General features: G+C 42.8%; 1 protein-coding gene across 1 annotated transcript in view; it reads left to right on the top strand.

The window, feature by feature from the left end:
- LOC120999965 (alpha-1,4-N-acetylglucosaminyltransferase-like) overlaps nucleotides 1-21153 on the top strand; it is a 144615-nt gene that overhangs the window by 78572 nt on the left and 44890 nt on the right. Inside the window, exon 2 of the mRNA XM_040430998.1 lies at nucleotides 11282-11745. Coding sequence (XP_040286932.1) covers nucleotides 11305-11745 — 441 coding nt within the window. The 5' untranslated portion in view covers nucleotides 11282-11304. The remainder of the gene's footprint in view (nucleotides 1-11281; nucleotides 11746-21153) is intronic.

Genomic DNA, 21153 nt, shown 5'->3' on the forward strand with positions numbered 1-21153 from the left:
CAATGTGCTTTCCGCATTTTGCGGATCCGCACATTGCCAGAACTACAGGGTGGGCCATTTATATGGATACACCTTAATAAAATGGGAATGGTTGGTGATATTAACTTCCTGTTTGTGGCACCATTGTTTTTCTTGTGAAATTCCCAATAAGTTTGATGTGTCACATGACCCTCTTCCTATTGAAAAAACAAAAGTTGGATTCAAAATGGCCAACTTCAAAATGGCCGCAATGGTCACCACCCATCTTGAAAAGTTTCCCCCCTCACATATACTAATGTGCCACAAACAGGAAGTTAATATCACCAACCATTCCCATTTTATTAAGTTGTATCCATATAAATGGCCCACCCTGTAAGTCTGTAAATAGAAAATGCCTTTTCTTGTCCGCAATTGCGGACAAGAATAGGACATGTTCTATAGGCTCTACAAAAAATGCAGTGTTCGCCCGATCAGGCCTGATCTTGTGCGCACACTTGCGTTCAGTCCGCCCCACCGCAGTGACAGAAATTTATTTTTTTCTGATCACTGCAAAAACACCGCAAAATCGCTGCAGCGCTATAAAAAGATCACTTTTGAGGGGCATGGCGAGTTCATAGAAGATTTTTTTTTTGTCACAAGTTAGCGGAAATTGATTTTTGTTTTTTTGTTTTTTCTTACAAAGTCTCATATTCCACTAACTTGTGACAAAAAATAAAATCTCAATATGAACTCACTATACCCCTCACGGAATCCAAATGCGTAAACATTTTTTAGACATTTATATTCCAGACTTCTTCTCACACTTTAGGGCCCCTAAAATGCCAGGGCAGTATTAATACCCCACATGTGACCCCATTTTGGAAAGAAGACAACGCAAGGTATTTCATGAGGGGCATGGCGAGTTCATGTAAAATTTAATTTTTTTGTCACAAGTTAGTGGAATATCAGACTCTGTAAGAGAAAAAAAAATATAACATTTTCCGCTAACTTGTGCCAAAAAAAAAAATATTCTAGGAACTTGGCATGCCCCTCACGGAATACCTTGGGGTGTCTTCTTTCCAAAATGGGGTCACTTGTGGAGTATTTATACTGCCCTGGCATTTTAGGGGACCTAAAGCGTGAGAAGTAGTTTGGAATCCAAATGCGTAAAAAATGCCCTGTCAAATCGTAAAGATTCTCATTGGAATTTGGGCCCCTTTGCGCACCTAGTGTCACGGCTGAGGATGGGGGAAACCCTCAGCCGTGAGGTGCCAGGTGTTGAAGTAGCTACTCGGCCATGAAGCCACAGGACAGGGAGCAGGTCACCTCCTACAGCGTCCCTACCCTGACCCTAACTCCTAACCTGCATGGGCCGACCCTTAAGGTAGGAGGGCCCATGCGCCAGAACCTCGGAGCCCTATCTTACCCTCCGCAGATCCCTGAGCTAGGAGCTGGGTAAGGCAACCTACTCCTCCTTGACACGGAGGAGCAGGAGCCTCAATGGCCAAGCTGTTGGGAAAAAGGGGAACAGAAGCAGCAATACGGAAATGGCAGGTGAACAGACATTCAGCAACCTGCCACAGCCCTGCTGACTGGATCCCTAAACAGGCAGGGATCCAGAACCGTTATGCTGCACAAACACATATAAAAATCCCAACAGACAAACTTGCTACAACACACACATAAAGAGATAGGCATACATAAAACTAACTTAAACCTAAACTCAAACTCAAACTTAAACTATGAACTATGACCACAGTGGTGGCTCTCACTGGCGGATGACAAACACAGGAGGCTGCTATCAGCAAGCATGCTGAAGCAACCTACTGAGCTCTGCAAGAGAGAGGGTCTTTATAGGCCCAAGTGGCCACACCCAAGGATTGGACACACCCAGTGACATCACACACACACTGGGAAGGAAGTTAACCCTTCCAGTAACACAGAAGGGAAAACAAACATACATAAAGGGAAAGTGCACACAATAACTAACAACACAGTGCACACAACAAACACACCTAACAAAAGGAACGTCAGGTGAGACCGCATGCCAGGGCAGCAAGCTGCCTAGCGACGCTCAGGCTGCTCTGCTGCTAACAACACTACTGGTTGCCCGCGGCAACCACAAGTGAGACCACAAACAAGCGGCCCTCACCCGTGGTTGAACACCCATACAAAACCGCAGGCAACTGCATGCGGTAAGGAAGTCACGGTCATGGGCATGGCCGTGACACTCCCACCCCTCAAAGCCCCCCCACCAAAAAAAAGAGACTGGTGAGGAACTCACACAAGGGGATGGGAGAAGGAGACGTCCACTCTCAGGACCTGGTTCCCAGGAGGTCACTGTCAGCTGCATCCTCTCCCAGCTCACACTAGCCAGTCCGACGAGGCCTGCAGCCCGCACCAGCGACAAAGGAATGGAACCACAGAGAGTGGACGAGGGGACTCTCCACTAACGTCCCCACTCCAGTCGCTGCCAGCAGACACTCCTAACCAGCACGCAGCCGGACCACTACGGAGTGCTGCCAGCAGACGACCAGAGATGGGAACATGGAGAGGGACGAGGGATCCCCAACACGGACACGGAAGGTAAGGTGGCGGGGAAAGCCACCAACCGTGCCGTTAACGGAGATCCCCCAGGAACGCTCTCCCTCCGGAGAACGCGCATGCAGGCCACAAACAGATGGCACTGCATGCTGCACCCTCTTTCGAAGGTATGCATACCGCATACCAGACACACACCACGTGTAGTAAAATCAGGGGGACGCCACACGAGGCAACGGTGAAGGGATGGCGGGGAAACGCCACTCACCGCGCCATCAGAGGCGAAACCCCCAGAACGCTCTCCCTCCGAAGAGCGCGCATGTACCCCTACACAGACGGCGGTACATGCTACACCCTCTTTCGAGGGAATGCATACTCCCACCCCTCAAAGCCCCTCCCAACAACAAAAGGGGAAAGTTGGTGAGGCATAAAAAACAATGGGAGGGGGGGGAGGGGAAAGACAAACAAAAGGGGACACCAACACGGACAACGGTGAGCGAGGAATGGCGGGGAATGCCACTCACCGCGCCGTAAATGGTGAGCCCCATAACGCTCTCCCTCCGGAGAACGCGCATACACCCCATCCGCAGATAGCGGTGCATGCTTTACCCTCTTTCGAGGGAGTGCCACGCGGGAAGCCTTTGTGGTCATACTGTCACGGCTGAGGATGGGGGAAACCCTCAGCCGTGAGGTGTCAGGTGTTGAAGTAGCTACTCGGCCATGAAGCCACAGGACAGGGAGCAGGTCACCTCCTACAGCGTCCCTACCCTGACCCTAACTCCTAACCTGCATGGGCCGACCCTTAAGGTAGGAGGGCCCATGCGCCGGAACCTCGGAGCCCTATCTTACCCTGCGCAGATCCCTGAGCTAGGAGCTGGGTAAGGCAACCTACTCCTCCTTGACACGGAGGAGCAGGAGCCTCAATGGCCAAGCTGTTGGGAAAAAGGGGAACAGAAACAGCAATACGGAAATGGCAGGTGAACAGACATTCAGCAACCTGCCACAGCCCTGCTGACTGGATCCCTAAACAGGCAGGGATCCAGAACCGTTATGCTGCACAAACACATATAAAAATCCCAACAGACAAACTTGCTACAACACACACATAAAGAGATAGGCATACATAAAACTTTAACTTAAACCTAAACTCAAACTCAAACTTAAACTATGAACTATGACCACAGTGGTGGCTCTCACTGGCGGATGACAAACACAGGAGGCTGCTATCAGCAAGCATGCTGAAGCAACCTACTGAGCTCTGCAAGAGAGAGGGTCTTTATAGGCCCAAGTGGCCACACCCAAGGATTGGACACACCCAGTGACATCACACACACACTGGGAAGGAAGTTAACCCTTCCAGTAACACAGAAGGGAAAACAAACATACATAAAGGGAAAGTGCACACAATAACTAACAACACAGTGCACACAACAAACACACCTAACAAAAGGAACGTCAGGTGAGACCGCATGCCAGGGCAGCAAGCTGCCTAGCGACGCTCAGGCTGCTCTGCTGCTGCCAACACTACTGGTTGCCCGCGGCAACCACAAGTGAGACCACAAACAAGCGGCCCTCACCCGTGGTTGAACACCCATACAAAACCGCAGGCAACTGCATGCGGTAAGGAAGTCACGGTCATGGGCATGGCCGTGACACCTAGGCTGCAAAAAAGTGTCACACATGTGGTATCGCCGTACTCAGGAGAAGTAGGGCAAAGTGTTTTTGGATTCCAGACTTCTTCTCACGCTTTAGGGCCCCTAAAATACCAGGGCAGTATAAATACCCCACAAGTTACCCCATTTTGGAAAGAAGACACCCCAAGGTATTCCGTTAGGGGTATAGTGAGTTCATGTAAAATTTTATTTTTTGTCACAAGTTAGTGGAATACGAGACTTTGTAAGAAAAAATAAATAAAAAATCATAATTTTCCGCTAACTTGTACCAAAAAAATAAAATTTCTAGGAACTCGCCATGCCCCTTACGGAATACCTTGGGGTGTCTTCTTTCCTAAATGGGGTCACATGTGGGGTATTTATACTGCCCTGGCATTTTAGGGGACCTAAAGCGTGAAAAGTAATTTGGAATCCAAATGCATAAAAATGCCCTGTGAAATCCTAAAGGTGCTCTTTAGAATTTGGGCCCCTTTGCGCACCTAGGCTGCAAAAAAGTGTCACACATGTGGTATCGCCGTACTCAGGAGAAGTTGGGCAATGTGTTTTGGGGTGTCTTTTTACATATACCCATGCTGGGTGAGAGAAATATCTCTCTAAAATGACAACTTTGTATAAAAAAAAATGGGAAAAGTTGACTTTTAGAGAGATATTTCTCTCACCCAGCATGGGTATATGTAAAAATACACCCCAAAACACATTGCCCTACTTCTTCTGAGTACTGCAATACCACATGTGTGACAATTTTTTGCAGCCTAGGTGCCCAAATTCTAAAGAGCACCTTTAGGATTTCACAGGGCATTTTTTAGGCATTTGGATTCCAGACTTCTTCTTACGCTTTAGGGCCCCTAAAATGCCAGGGCAGTATAAATACCCCACAAGTGACCCCATTTTGGAAAGAAGACACCCCAAGGTATTTCGTGATGGGCATAGTGAGTACATGGAAGTTTTTATTTTTTGTCACAAGTTAGTGGAATATTAGACTTTGCAAGAAAAAAAAAAAAAAATCATCATTTTCTGCTAACTTGTGACAAAAAATAAAAACTTTTATGAACTAACTATGCCCATCAGCGAATACCTTAGGGTGTCTACTTTCCGAAATGGGGTCATTTGTGGGGTGTTTTTACTGTCTGGGCATTGTAGAACCTCAGGAAACATGACAGGTGCTCAGAAAGTCAGAGCTGCTTCAAAATGCGTAAATTCACATTTTTGTACCATAGTTTGTAAACGCTATAAATATACACTTATTGCATTTTTTTTATCAAAGACATGTATAACAATAAATTTAGAGAAAAATTTATATAGAAATGTAGTTTTATTTGAAAAAATTTTCAACTGAAAATGAAAAATGTCTATTTTTTTGCTAAAATTTCGGTCAATTTCGATTAATAACAAAAAAAGTTAAAATGTCACCAGCAATGAAATACCACCAAATGAAAGCTCTATTAGTGAGAAGAAAAGGAGGTAAAATTCATTTGGGTGGTAAGTTGTATGACCGAGCAATAAACCGTGAAAGTAGTGTAGTGCAGAATTGTAAAAAGTGGTCTGGTCATTAAGGGTGTTTAAGCTAGGGGAGCTGAGGTGGTTAAGAGGCAGTTGAAATATGAAACTGAGCATGTGCGGCGTTCTTAATGAGTCAGTCAAAGAAATTAGAAATTAAGTGGAACTATACAGAAACATTTAATTAAATAACTCAGTAGCTATACCAAATTTTTAATTACATGTAATTACAAAAGTATGCAGATCCAGGTGCCAGTCTAAAAACTGTCGAATATTTTTCGTGGGACAACCCCTTTAAAAACCAGCGCCGTACATGTATGGCAGGCTGATCGAGCGGGTGCAGGAGCTGCACCCGCCCGATCAGCAGCACAGAACAGGAAGTCGCTGACATCCGGGCCCCTGCTGCATATGCTGTCATCGGTTAACCCCTTGTATGCCGCTGTCAAAGCTGACTGTGGCATGCAGAGGGTTCGTGGAGAGTACGGGTGACCTCTGCATCCCCATCGGACGCTGCAGTGACGGGGACCCGATGGCAGAGAAGGCAGCCCGATGCCTTCCATAGGCATCGGGGCTTGCCTTCTACAGAAGCCTGTGATATCTAGCCCTTAGGCTGGGTCTCACAAGCAGGCTGTCAGCATAAAAGCTAGCAGCCAGTGCATTACAATACAGAGGGGATCAGACACATGAAGTTAAAGTCCCAGAGTGGAACAAAAAAAAAAAGTTAAAAAAAAAAATGTAAAAAAAAAAAGTTTTTTTCATACAAAAAAAAAGTTTCAAGTAAAAAAAAAATCCCAAAATAAAATATAAAATTGTAAAAAAAAAAAAAAAAAAAGGAAAACCAGACATATTAGGTATTGCAACATCCATAACAAACGGCTCTATAAAAATATCACATAATCCACCACATGATTCACCAAATAAAAACTGTGCAAAAACAATCATTTTTTTGTCATCTTACATCACAAAGAGTGCAACACCAAGCAATCAAAAAGACCCTAGCTAAGACAATCGCCCAAAAAATGTAAAAAAAAATATGCCCCCCAGATTATGGAGACACTAAAAAATTATTTTTTTCAAGTCATATTTGGTATTGTTGCATCAGTAACAACCTGCTCTATAAAAATACCACATGATCTAACCTGTCAGATGAACATTGTAAATAACAAAAAATAAAAATGGTGCCAAAACAGCTATTTTTTTGTTACCTTGCCTCAAAAAAAGTATAATATGAAGTAAACAAAAATCATATGTACCCTAAAATAGTACCATCAAAACTGCCACCAATGTGACATGGCAACATAAAATTTTCCCAGTGAAATCTGCCCTCCAAAAACCACATGGCGCTCCCTTCTTTCTTCACCCTACTGTGTGCCCATACAGCGATTCACGATCACAAATGGGATGTTTCTGTAAACTACAGAATTAGGGTAATAAATATTGAGTTTTGTTTGGCTGTTAACCCTTGCTTTGTTACTAGAAAAAATAGATTAAAATAAATATGGCTTCTTTATTCCAAAAACGGAGCCACACCTGTCCACAGATTTTGTTGGATAATGCAATTAGTCCTAGTCACGTTAAAGGTGTTTAGTTGAAATACCAGGCACAATCTATGGACAGGTGAGGCACTGTTTCAGAAAGAAAACAGCAATGATTTACTAATCATGTATCAGAGAGAGAAAGAGAGAGGGAAAGACAGAGAGAGAGAAAGCCACCAGAGCTAACCAGTTGCTATGTGCCCGAACCATGCTGACACAGGTTGAAAAGTACTGCTACCTTCATTTGGAAAGATTCTTAAGCCATTAGTAGAGTTGGTTAAGAATAGGGATGAGCGAACCCGAACTGTAAACTTTTTCACTACAGTCCATGTTCGGGGTTTAGGCAACTTATGAATTAACCCCTTATGGACCCTGCCATATTTCACCTTAAGGACACGGACATTTTTTGCAAATCTGACATGTGTCACTTTATGTGGTGATAACTTTAAAACGCTTTTACTTATCCAGGCCATTCTGAGATTGTTTTCTCGTCACATATTGTACCGTACTTCATGACAGTGGTAAAATTGAGTCAAAAAGTTTCATTTTTATTTATAAAAAAATACCAAATTTACCAAACATTTTGGAAAATTTCCAAATTTCAATTTCTCGACTTTTAGAATATATAGTAATACCTCCAAAAATAGTTATTAATTTACATTCCCCATATGTCTACTTCATGTTTGGATCATTTTGTAAATTACATTTTCTTTTTTGGGGATGTTAGAAGGCTTAGAAGTTTTTGAAAATTTCCCAAACCCACTTTTTAAGGACCAGTTCAGGTCTGAAGTCACTTTGTGAGGCTTACATAATAGAAACCACAAAAAAATGACCCCATTTTAGAAACTACACCCTCAAGGTATTCAAAACTGACTTTACAAACATTGTTAACCCTTTAGGTGTTCCACAAGAATTAATGGAAAATGGAGATGAAATTTCAGAATTTCACTTTTTTGGCAGATTTTCCATTTTAATCATTTTTTTTTTCACTAACAAAGCAAGGGTTAACAGTGAAACAAAACTCAATATTTATTGCCCTGATTCTGTAGTTTACAGAAAATCCCCATATGTGGTCTTAAACTGCTGTACGGGCACACGGCAGGGCGCAGAAGGAAAGTAATGCCATATGGTTTTTGGAAGGCAGATTTTGCTGGACTGGTTTTTTGACTCCATGTCCCATTTGAAGCCCCCCTGATGCACCCCTAGAGTAGAAACTCAAAAAAGTGACCCCATTTAAGAAACTGCACCCCTCACGGTATTCAAAACTCATTTTACAAACTTTGTTAACCCTTTAGGTGTTCCACAAGAGTTAATGGCAAATGGAGATGACATTTCAGAATTTCTATTTTTTGGCAAATTGTTCATTTTAATCAATTTTTTCCAGTAATAAAGCAAGGGTTAACAGCCAAACAAAACTCAATATTTATTATCCTGATTCTGTAGTTTACATAGAATCAGGGTAATAAATAGAAATTCTGACATTTCATCTCCATTTGCCATTAACTCTTGTGGAACACCTAACGGGTTAACAAAGTTTGTAAAATCAGTTTTGAATACCTTGAGGGGTATACCAACAAAAGAGAACCGGTACTATATGATACCCAATAAAATTAAATCTTTATTGTGACATAAAAACATACAAACAAATACATATTTGTAGAGACCATACAGAGTGCCTGCAGGGGCAGTCCACAATAACACCGCTACCAACTGGTAGAAAATCACTGTTGAGCCCACAATCTCAGTGTGGGAACACTGTGTATGGCCTCATGCACACGACCATATTTTTTTGCGGTCCGCAAAACGGGGTTCCGTTTTTTTCCGTGATCTGTGACCGTTTTTTCGTCCGTGGGTCTTCCTTGATTTTTGGAGGATCCACGGACATGAGGAGCTCCCGGCCGGACGCAAACATCGCAGCTCGCAGGTAAGTATAATGGTTCTACAAATTGCTAAGTAACCATGGCAACCGGGACTGCAGTAGCGTCCTGGTTGCCATGGTTACCGATCGGAGCCCCAGCGATTAAACTGGGACTCCGATCGGTACTCTCCGCTGCCACCAATGATAGGGGGGAGATTTTAATTAGGAGGGGGAGGGAGGGGAGAAGGCCCACTGGCCCCCAACGAGTTAACTACAGGGGAGGGAGGGGGGGCCCACTGGCCACCAATGAGTTAACTACAGGGGAGGGGGGGGCCACTGGCCACCAATGTGTTAACTACAGGGGAGAGGGGGGCCCACTGGCCACCAATGAGTTAACTACAGGGGAGGGGGGGGCCGGCCGCACTGGCCACCAATGAGTTAACTACAGGGGAGGGAGGGGGGGGCTGGCCACACTGGCGGGCTGTCTCTGTCTGGCGTAGTCCTCGACGCACGTTTCGCTAATGCTTCATCAGGAGGGTTTACTGAAAACATTAGCGAATACCAAATATGACTACTACTTTTGTTTTTTTGTTTCAGTTTTACATAATAAATATTTTATTTATTATCTCCACATTCTAAAAGGCATAGTTTATTTTTTTATTATTTGGGTGACTGTCTTATTTGGGGGCTCATTTTTTGCTGGATGAAGTGACGGTTTGATTTCCACTATTTTGGTGTGGATATGACTTTTTGATCGCTTGCTATTACACTTTTTGTGATGTAAGGTGACAAAAAATGGCTTTTTTGACACTGTTTATATTTTTTTTTAAATTACAGTGTTAACCTGAGGGGTTCGGTCATGTGGTATTTTTATAGAGCAGGTTCTTACTGATGCAGGGATACCTAATATGTTAACTTTTTTAGTTTTACACAATAATATCATTTTTGAAACAAAAAAATATATAATTTTAGTGTCTCCATAGTCTGAGAGCCATAGTTTATTTTTTATTTTTTGGGCGATTGTATTAGGTAGGGGCTAATTTTTTTCAGTATGATGTGATGGCTAGATTGATACTATTTTGGGGGGCATATGCTTTTTTGATCGCTTGGTGTGAACTTTTAGTGATGTAAGGTGACAAAAAAATTGTTTATTTAGCACAGTTTTTTTTTCTTTTTTTTACAGTGTTCATCTGAGGGGTTAGTTCATGTGATATGTTTATAGAGCCAGTCGATACGGATGCGGCGATACCTAATATGTCTGCTTTTCTTTTTTTTTTCCTATTTTTTGCAATTTTTTTTATTACTTTATTTGGGGAAAATGTCTTTTTTTTTTTTTTTACTTGAAACGTTAACATTTTTTGGGGGGAAAATGTCTTTTTTTTTTTTTAACTTTTATTTCACTTTATTTTTTGTCCCACTTTGGGACTTCAACTTTTGGGGGTCTGATCCCCTTTACAATGCATTCCAATACTTCTGTATTGGAATGCATTGGCTGTAAGTGTAATACAGTGTGCGTTACACATACAGCTTCCTGCCTGTGAGATTCAGGGGGCTGGATCTCAGAGGCTCTGCCTTCCCTGCTATTGGGTCCCCGTCACAACAGACACGATGGCAGCTTTGATCCCCGCCCGACATCGCACGTGCCGCGGTCAGCGCTGACTGCGGCACATCAAGGGTTAATGCGCCATCATCAGTGATTTCACTGATGCAAGTGCATGCAGCAGGGGTCCAGCTATCAGTGACTGCCAGACCCCTGCCGCTGATCGGGCGGGCACAGCTCCTGCAACCGCCCGATCACCATGAAGTACATGTGCGTCATGGGTCTTTAGGTCCCGGACAGAAATTACGTACATGTCATTATTTTCCATTATAACATGGTAATATTTGAAAATAACATAATACTTAAGACATAATGCAAAAGGGATACTTTAGAGACCTTTCATTTTGCATTCCGTCATAATAGAAGTCTATGGGAGCATAACTAGTTACAGTTGTCTTGTCACTTTTCTACCTTGTGGTCAAATCTCTTGGTTACTCAATTATGGTCCTTAAAAATACATGAGAAATGGGGCCCTGATGCAGATTTTGCATTGGGGCCCTGCTTCTCTGAACAACTTGAGTTCCTTGTATTTTTTTTATAGATTGTTGTAATAATGTACACATTGTAATACAGTATACAAATCACACAACTTAACTAGTCTGTTTCTCTTATCTTTTAGGCTTGTTCACATAATATCAAGACATGTTGAAAGTCCTGAAGATCGCTTGTTTACTTTTTATGTGTGCAATGGTAGGATTTGTCATGAAAACAGTCAGCAGATCACATCAAAAAGAAATTTATATGAGTGATTCATCTGATATGCCTGTTCATCCCCCAAATGGCATTAACATAAATCTCACAAATATACTCAGTGGTGGAAATGGAATCCTTTTTTTAGAAACAACAGACAGAATGGAACCACCATCCTTGGTCTTATGTGCAATTGAATCAGCAGCTCGAGTGTATCATGATCGACCAATACTCTACTTTATGAAGGGGCTGCATGATATAGAAACAGATGAAGATATGAACAGAACCAGGAATCTTTTTCCGGCTCTCTCGTCTTTTGATAATGTCCATATACTGCCTCTGAGATTTGAGGAATTGTTTAATAATACACCTCTTCAATCATGGTATGAAAAGGTATGTAGAATTTATTAAAATATGTGAATGTAAATGTTACAAACAAAACATAATAATTTTCGATGAACTTGCATCTTATATGTAAGAGTGTTTCTCTGTCTGACCCCGCTAAGGCTAAATAGGATGGGTAGGCTTACCCACTCGGAGTGTCACAGATGTGTGTCAGTGGATGCTGACTTTTGGCATCTTATATGGGCATGCCCCTATATACATACATTCTGGGAAGAGGTAATCAAGTTGCTCACTGATCTCCTAGGCTGTGCAGTACCTATACACCCGAAGATTTGTCTTTTCGGAATATTGGATGAGACTATTTACTCACATTATGTTAGGATATTCCTGAGGGAAGCATTGTTCCTGGCGCGGAAGGCGATCGCTATGAGATGGATGGGTGACAGATCACCCACCTTAGCACAGTGGAAACAGCTAGTCAATTCAATCATACCATATGAGAACATAGTTTTTAAAACTAGGGGCTGCATTCCTAAATTTCAAAAGGTATGGTGCGCATCTCCGAGAAATGCTTACTCAGCCCATGGGCTGACTGAGGCATTAAGTGCAGAACAAGCTGAACAGCGGCGAATCAGAAGTGTGGGTGGAATAGAAAGTAGCGAATTGGATCAGCTAGGAATGGTATATAATGTCTATGAAGTCTCATTTGTACTTGTTAAGTGGACCTTTTGCTCGATATAACGGCACAAATATGCAGATACAGCACAGGTGTTTACAGTTTTTTTTTTATTCACATTGTAATGCACATGTCATATGTACACTTCTTATGGATGTCAAAGATGTATAATTAATATTGGATTATGTACTGAGACTGTCATTATTATTTGCTTTGTGTGTTCAATAAAGCGAATAATAAAAAAAAAAGTTTCTCTGACAGATTCTGCTGACATTTTGTTCACTTTTTATTCAATCTTTTGTGGGAGGTGGTGACCCAAAAATGGCCAATCAGCAATTTTAAACTTTTTCCACCTTTATTCATTTGCCATATGGGATAAATAGGTTTTATATTTTAATAGAACAGGGATTTTCTGTTCACATAGCCTTATGATGGCTTATTTGTTCTGAGACAAGTTGTACTTTCTAAAGACACCATTTATGGTTGCATACAATTTAGTGGGAAGCATAAAAAAAATTCCAAATGGGAATATGCGATTAAATTTACCTGTTACCCTTATTCTCCAGGTCAGTACGATTACAACGATACCATATGTGGCAAAACCAACCTCGCCACTGGGTGGTGGAGAAGCCTGGTTGCCAGCCTCTTGCCCCAGGATTATGGGCCCTCTCATCAGCCCATGCTAAACTTAAACCCCATGGCGATTTGACTGTGTTTGTGGCATCTGAGCGCTGTTTGGATATATTGAACGCTCAGATCCAAGCCATCTGGGGATAAGTTGAATGAGGGGGTTCTTTTCAGGTTGATAGGAGTTATGTATTTTTGTGTAGTTTTGCTGTTGTGAATAGAGGTATTTTCTGTACCTAGTTGGCTTACCACACCCAGTTAAGCCAATTATCTCACACAGCCTAACTCTGTAAAAACTGGTTTTGGGCAGAAAAGCCATGCTTCCTTTGTTCACAAAAGACTTTTACTAACTTTTGAACCCCTCGTCTAATTCGTGCCATTTTTGAATATGTTAAATGTCTATGTTACTGTAATGGTTGGGACATTGTATATTTGAATAGTGATGTCTGTCCTATTGTCTCCACGTGTGTATTGGCGATTTCCCTTTGTCCTGAAAGATAATTGAATTACTCCTCGGTTGTCTCCAGGACAGAAGACATTGTGTATTCTCCTGCCTGTGATAATTACATCAACCCATTGAGTAAGGTAATTGTATCACAGGCAGAGGGGAGTATTTTATATGGGAGTGTTTTACTGTATTGTACGTGTTTATTGGTTGTTTTTACAAAACCCTGGGGTGGTACTAATGTGTAACAATGTTATATAAGAACAATAAACACACAGCTCTGCCTGTCCACTGCTTGACCCTCAACACGGACCCTCGTCTCGTTCTTGGGGGATTCACTGTATGCTGTTAGAGACTGATTGCTAGGAGTGTAAGCCGCTTGGGTGCGTTTCCTATTAGTCTGCTAGCAGCTATTCATTAGGTTCCGTTCGGAGTTTGGAGCATTACCTTGTATTCCGTTACAGTTGGTGGCAAGCGGTGGGATCATTCCCACAGCCAGAGGGACAGCTACAGGAGACACCATTCCATGGATTTTACAATTTGAGGGCAACGCATGTCCTAGTGCAGCGACCCTGACAGCACCAGAATGGAACCAGCAGTGGAGTACAATGAGGAAGACCTGGATGGCCAGGATGCATTAAGGAAAGGCATCTGGTATCAGGCCCTAGATAATGTACAATACCAGCGAGGCGAGAGTCTCCCCAGTGAAGAGCAGCGATTGCAGAAGCAAGTGGCCCTGCGTATGCCCTTCCTGGGAGAGCAGACCCTGGAGGAATGGGTGAAGGGACTAGAGCACCGGGTATGGCAGGAGCTATGGCTGGAGGATGCCTACCATGCTTATCTGGGGATAAGTTGAATGAGGGGGTTCTTTTCAGGTTGATAGGAGTTATGTATTTTTGTGTAGTTTTGCTGTTGTGAATAGAGGTATTTTCTGTACCTAGTTGGCTTACCACACCCAGTTAAGCCAATTATCTCACACAGCCTAACTCTGTAAAAACTGGTTTTGGGCAGAAAAGCCATGCTTCCTTTGTTCACAAAAGACTTTTACTAACTTTTGAACCCCTCGTCTAATTCGTGCCATTTTTGAATATGTTAAATGTCTATGTTACTGTAATGGTTGGGACATTGTATATTTGAATAGTGATGTCTGTCCTATTGTCTCCACGTGTGTATTGGCGATTTCCCTTTGTCCTGAAAGATAATTGAATTACTCCTCGGTTGTCTCCAGGACAGAAGATATTGTGTATTCTCCTGCCTGTGATAATTACATCAACCCATTGTGTAAGGTAATTGTATCACAGGCAGAGGGGAGTATTTTATATGGGAGTGTTTTACTGTATTGTACGTGTTTATTGGTTGTTTTTACAAAACCCTGGGGGTGGTACTAATGTGTAACAATGTTATATAAGAACAATAAACACACAGCTCTGCCTGTCCACTGCTTGACCCTCAACACGGAGCCTCGTCTCGTTCTTGGGGGATTCACTGTATGCTGTTAGAGACTGATTGCTAGGAGTGTAAGCCGCTTGGGTGCGTTTCCTATTAGTCTGCAAGCAGCTATTCGTGAGGTTCCGTTCAGAGTTTGGAGCATTCCCTTTGTATTCCGTTACACCATACTTGCATAATTTTTTTTATATGTTTTAATACTGAAAATAAAATGAAACACCTTGCAAAAACATGTTTTTTTTCATCACCATATTCTGGCCCCTATAACTGTTTTGTAGTAATGTGTACAGAGCTGTGTGAGGGCTCATTTTTTGCTGGGCAATCTGTACTTTTCAGTGATACTAATTTGAAGTGTGTAACTTTTTGATCATGTTTTATAAGAAAAATTTGGGGAGTTGAAGTGACAAAAAATGGCAGTCAGGCACGTGGCCCTGAGACTGGTGAGGGTGATAGTGACGTGCAGACAGTAGTGGATGATGATGTAGCCGATCGCACGTGGAATCTGGTTGAAGAGGGGGCTTCATCATCATCAGGAGAAGTGTGTCAGCTTGTGCATGAGGCAGCGCCTGTGCCATCAGGGTGGTAGCGTGGCCGTGAATCAGCAGGCTGGCAGCTGTGTGAGATCTGTAGCCAAATGTGCCCTGAGTAGATCACCTGCTACTCAGGAGCCTACCTGTCTGGAAAGAAGACAGTCAGCATGGGTTGGTGGGGTGAAAATGCCATACTCAGTGGTGTGGGAATTTTTCATCAAGCCTCATGCGATTCCCACCCTCACCACTCTGTGACTGACCACTATGTTGACTCCTTATGCGATTTCTCATGCAATTCCCAACCTCAGACTCTGTGACTGGGCCACTTTGTTAACTCCTTATGTGGTTGCAACCGTCACCACTCTGTAACTGGGCCACTGTGTTGACTGCTCTTGCGGCTGCCACTTGAACACTGTGTAACTGGGTTACTATGTTGACTCCTCATGTGGTTGTCACCTCACCACTGTGTCACTGGGCCACTGTGTTGACGCCTTATGTGGTTGCCACCCCCCAATAATGTAACTGGGCCACTTTGTTGACCTCTCATGCGGTTGCCACCCTCCCCACTCTATGACGGTACCACCATTTTCCCTGTTTGGCCTTGTTGAGATCACCATTTATTGTACCCTTTTCTGATCTGCCAGAAGTACGGAAAAATAAGAAATACAACGGATTCTGTCTTTGGAGTAGCCATAAGGCCTGTATCACACAGTCCCTATTTTGAATGAGGATACTCTCATGAATTGGAAGCCAAAAGCAGGAGTGAGTACAAGATGCAAACTTTCGAATCACGTGTCATCTCTATTTTTGTTTTTTGTTTTTTGGCCTCAGCAATATTAATGGATTACTGACCAAATGCTGACCATGTGAGGCGGATGCTCAAAAGACAGAATCCTTTTATTTTTATTATTTTTTTTCATTGGGGTTGTTTTTATGACAGATGAGAAGAAGGGCAAACTAAACAGTGACTTCAGCACAAACTTACTGCTGCTGATGCCCTGTCCACTCGGCTATGTAGGCACTACTTACTTGTATCAGGATGTAACAGAACACGTTCTGTTGAAATCTATGTGGAATCAGCTGACAACGGTGTAAAAGTTGAATCTTTGGCCTCTGCATGTTTCTTTATACCTGACGCTAACATTGACCTGTAAGAAACACAGGAACTTATTTACGAATGGTTATATTTCTCTTGCAATGACCATTAGATTAATATGAGGATCAATGTATGACATAAGATGTTGAAATATATGCTTTATGATATCATGCTACAATAAGTACAATACTGTGCGGAACCTTTTAAATAGTAATCTAGTGATATTATTTATATCCAATTGTTTATAAATTTATCTTTTATTCTTTTACTCTTTTATGTATAAGTACAATAAATTTTGTGATTTGCACTAACCCATATGGTCCCATGTGTTGAGTGTGCCAGTCTTCTAGTACTACGCATCATTTTTTCTTGAACAGTTCCAAATACCAGTCAATATTGGCACAAAACCTTCATGCTTCTGCTAGAAAGCTGAACATGAAGAGGAACTTCATCTTTCAGCATGACAACGACCCAAAGCATACATCCAAATTAACAAAGGAATGGCTTCACCAGAAGAAGATTAAAGTTTTGGAATGGCCCAGCCAGAGCCCAGACCTGAATCCGATTGAAAATCTGTGGGGTGATCTGAAGAGGGCTGTGCACAGGAGATGCCCTCACAATCTGACAGATTTGGAGTTTTTTTGCAAAGAAGAGTAGGCAAATCTTGCCAAGTCAAAATGTGCCATGCTGATAGACTCATACCCAAAAAGACTGAGTGGTGTAATAAAATCAAAAAAGTGCTTCAACAAAGTATTAGTTTAAGGCCTCTTTCACATGACCGTATGGCTTTTTCAGTGTTTTGCGGTCCGTTTTAAATGGATCCGTTGTTCCGTTTTTTGTTTCCGTTGTGTTTCCGTTTCCGTTCCGTTTTTCCGTTCCGTTTTTCCGTATGGCATATACAGTATACAGTAATTTCATAGAAAAAATTGGGCTGGGCATAACATTTTCAATAGATGGCCCTGCAAAAAATGGAACGGATACGGAAGACATACGGATGCATTTCCATATGTGTTCCGTTTTTTTTGCGGACCCATTGACTTGAATGGAGCCACGGAACGTGATTTGCGGGCAATAATAGGACATGTTCTATCTTTTAACGGAACGGAAAAAACGGAAATACGGAAACGGAATGCATACGGAGTACATTCCGTTTTTTTTGCGGAACCATTGAAATGAATGGTTCCGTATACAGACCGTATACGGAACGCAAAAAACGGCCCACAAAATGGAAAAAAAAAACGGTCGTGTGAAAGAGGCCTAAGGCTGGTTTCACACGGGTGTTGCGGATTGGGGCCGGATGCGTTCAGAGTGCGTTCAGTGAAACTCGCACTATTTTGCAAGCAAGTTCAGTCAGTTTTGTCTGCGGTTGCGTTTAGTTGTTCAGTTTTTTCCGCGCGGGTGCAATGCGTTTTGATGCGTTTTTCATGCGCGTTATAAAAAACTGAATGTTTACAAACAACATCTTTCAGCAACCATCAGTGAAAAACGCATCGCACCCGCACTTGCTTGCGGATGCAATGCGTTTTTCACGCAGCCCTATTCACTTCTATGGGGCCAGGGCTGCGTGAAAAACGCAGAATATAGAACATGCTGCGATTTTCACGCAACGCAGAACTGATGCGTGAAAAACAACGCTCATGTACACAGACCCATTGAAATGAATGGGTCAGGATTCAGTGCGGGTGATATGCGTTCACGTCACACATTGCACCCGCGCGGAAAACTCGCTCGTGTGAAAGGGACCTAAGGGTGTGCACACTTATGCAACCATATTATTTTACTTTATAGTGGTGTAGAACACTGTGCCTTGCAGTAACATGCATAGTCTGCTTTGATAGTGAAATACTGTTAGTCAGTATGAAATGCAGATGACATGCATCGCTTTTATGCCTATTTCACACAAGCGATTATTCCATGCGGGTGCAATGCGTGATGCGAACGCATTGCACCCGCACTGAATTCGGACCCATTCAATGGGTCTGTGTACATGAGAGTTGGTTTTCACGCATCACTTGTGCTTTGCGTGAAAATCGCAGTATGTTCTATATTCTGTGTTTTTCACGCAACGCTGGCCCAATAGAAGTGAATGGGGCTGCGTGAAAATCAGTTTTTCACGGATGGTTGATAAGAGATGTGGTTTGAAAATCTTCAGTTTTTTATCACGCATCTGAAAAACGCATCAATGCACATTGCAGCCGTGCGATAAAAACTAAACAACTGAATGCAATCTCAGGCAAAACTGAATGAATTTGCTTGCGAAATCGCACATTTTTCACTAAACGCATCCGAAATGCATCCGGACCTAATCCGCTCACGCTCCTCTGCAAAGGGCCTTAGAATCACTGCAAACTTCACTTATTTGGGCAAAGCTGACCAAATAATTCTAGTATGAACTCAGCCTTAAAGGTCAATATTAGCGCCAAGAAGAAGTGCGCTCCTTTTACACCGTCGTCAGATGATTCCACATACAGTATGTCTACAGAACCTGTTCTATTAAACACTTAAACAAGTAGAGCCCCCAACAGAGGCCTGGTAGATGGGCCCGACACACGTTTGATCAAATATGTGCGCTAAGAGCTTCCATTGACTCATTTATAGTAGGTATCATACCACTTTGATTTAGAATGACCCCCATTTCTTAGCCCCCTTAGTGTGTTCAATAAAAACATGGTAACATTTAATTCTTTGTGTGTTATTAGTTTAAGCAGACTGTGATTGTCTATTGTTGTGATTTAGATGAAGATCAGATCACATTTTATGACCAATTTGTGCAGAAATCCATATAATTCCAAAGGATTCACATACTTTTTCTTGCAACTGTATGTAGCTGGTTCTTACACTGCTCTGAACATTGTAGGCTTAGGTAAGTCCAAAGAGAGGCAGTATACTAGTGTTAGGGACCCATCTGCGGAAGACACCTTGATGCCTGGTAGATGGGCCCGACACACGTTTGATCAAATATGTGCGCTAAGAGCTTCCTTTGACTCATTTACAGTAGGTATTGTACCACTTTGATTTAGAATGACCCCCATTTATAAGCTTTATTATTTGTATGTATAATGGTGTGCAGCCATATTCTTTTTTTATAATAGAGTGGATAGGGTGTCAGCAGTAAGTTTGTGTTGACATCACTGATTATTTTTCCCTTTCTCTGATCCATCAGAATAACCACCCACAATAAACGGATCCTGTCTGTGGAGCATCCACCTTTACTTGATCAGCATTTTGTCAGTAATTCATCAGTATTGCTAATGTCTTCTGTGTTTTGTAACCACTCCTGCTTTTGGATACCAAATCACAAGCCAATTCTGATGGGACCATACAGGCCTTACAGATGCTACACAGAGAGGATCCGTTGTGTGTCTTATTTTACCTTCCTTCTGACAGATCAGAAAAAGGTCAAATAAAAGATGTCAGCCAAGCCAAAAAGGCTAAATAGTGGCCCAGTCATGAAGTGGGGAGGGAGGGAACAGCATGAGAAGTCCACAGAGTGGCCCTATGACATAGTGGTGAGGTGGCTGCTGCAGCAGCATCAGGAGGAGGCCACAGGGTGGCACAATTACAGAGTGTAGAGGTGGCAGCAGCATGAGGAGGCCAAAGGGTGGCACAATGACAGAGTGTGGAGGTGGCAGCAGCATCATCAGGAGGCCACAAAGTGGCATAATGACAGTCTGGAGGTGGCGGCAGCATGAGGTGACCATAGAGTTGCATGACGACAGAATGTGGAGGTGGCAGCAGCATGAGGAGGCCACAGAGTGGCACAATGACAGAGTGTGGAGTTGTTAGCAGCATCATCAGGAGGCAACAGAGTGGCACAATTACAGTGGCCAGGTAAGGGTGGATAATATTCTGTATTTATTGTGACGCCAAATGCAGCGTGCACAGGGTACTATCCCAGGGCCCTTTCAAGTTGTTATAACGCATGTCCCAGGTTAGGAATGCCAGAGTGGGATAATGGCACTTAATGTCTCTGTAGTATTGTGGTAGTTGTGTCACGGTGTCTCCTACCTGGGTACGGCCGGACTCCTGGCTCCTGGCTCACTTGCAATAAATTTAAGTGTAGTGATAGTAGGAGTAATAGAGGAACTTTGCAGAATAAATGATGTCCAGACCTTTAGATGAAGTTCAAATGTTGCTTTACTTGAAATAACTTGCATCCAAAAAGTATACAGCTTTGGTCTCTTGGTCCCAGCAGGTGTAGGCAATATTTGGCAGGAATGTACACTTCTGCTCTCTATGTGGAGCTTGCAGGATAAGCGCAGGTTTCTAGCTCTGTAACTGTGGCAGGAATTAATCTTCTGCACTGACTTGGTACCTTTTTCTATGTGGGGACAGACTAGCTGAGGAATAGGCTTCTTCTAGGAACTGGACTTCTCTCACAGATGGGTTCTCAGGGAATGCTTCCTTTCTGGAACTCTAGAGTTAGTCTGTAGATTCTGCTTCTTCGTCCAGCAGAGCTAAAGGTGCTCTAGCTGGGGAATATATATGGAAATTTCTCAGTCAAGACTATGTCCTTGCTGTCTTCCCTAAGAAGGGGTTCTCCTGAACACTATCACACAGCCTTCCCCTAGCAGGGGATGGCTGGCACTCGAAAAAAACCCAAAAAAGATAACCATATATTTGATCACTCGCATAA

The sequence above is a fragment of the Bufo bufo genome, chromosome 4, assembly GCF_905171765.1.
Source record: "Bufo bufo chromosome 4, aBufBuf1.1, whole genome shotgun sequence".
Taxonomy (NCBI): domain Eukaryota; kingdom Metazoa; phylum Chordata; class Amphibia; order Anura; family Bufonidae; genus Bufo; species Bufo bufo.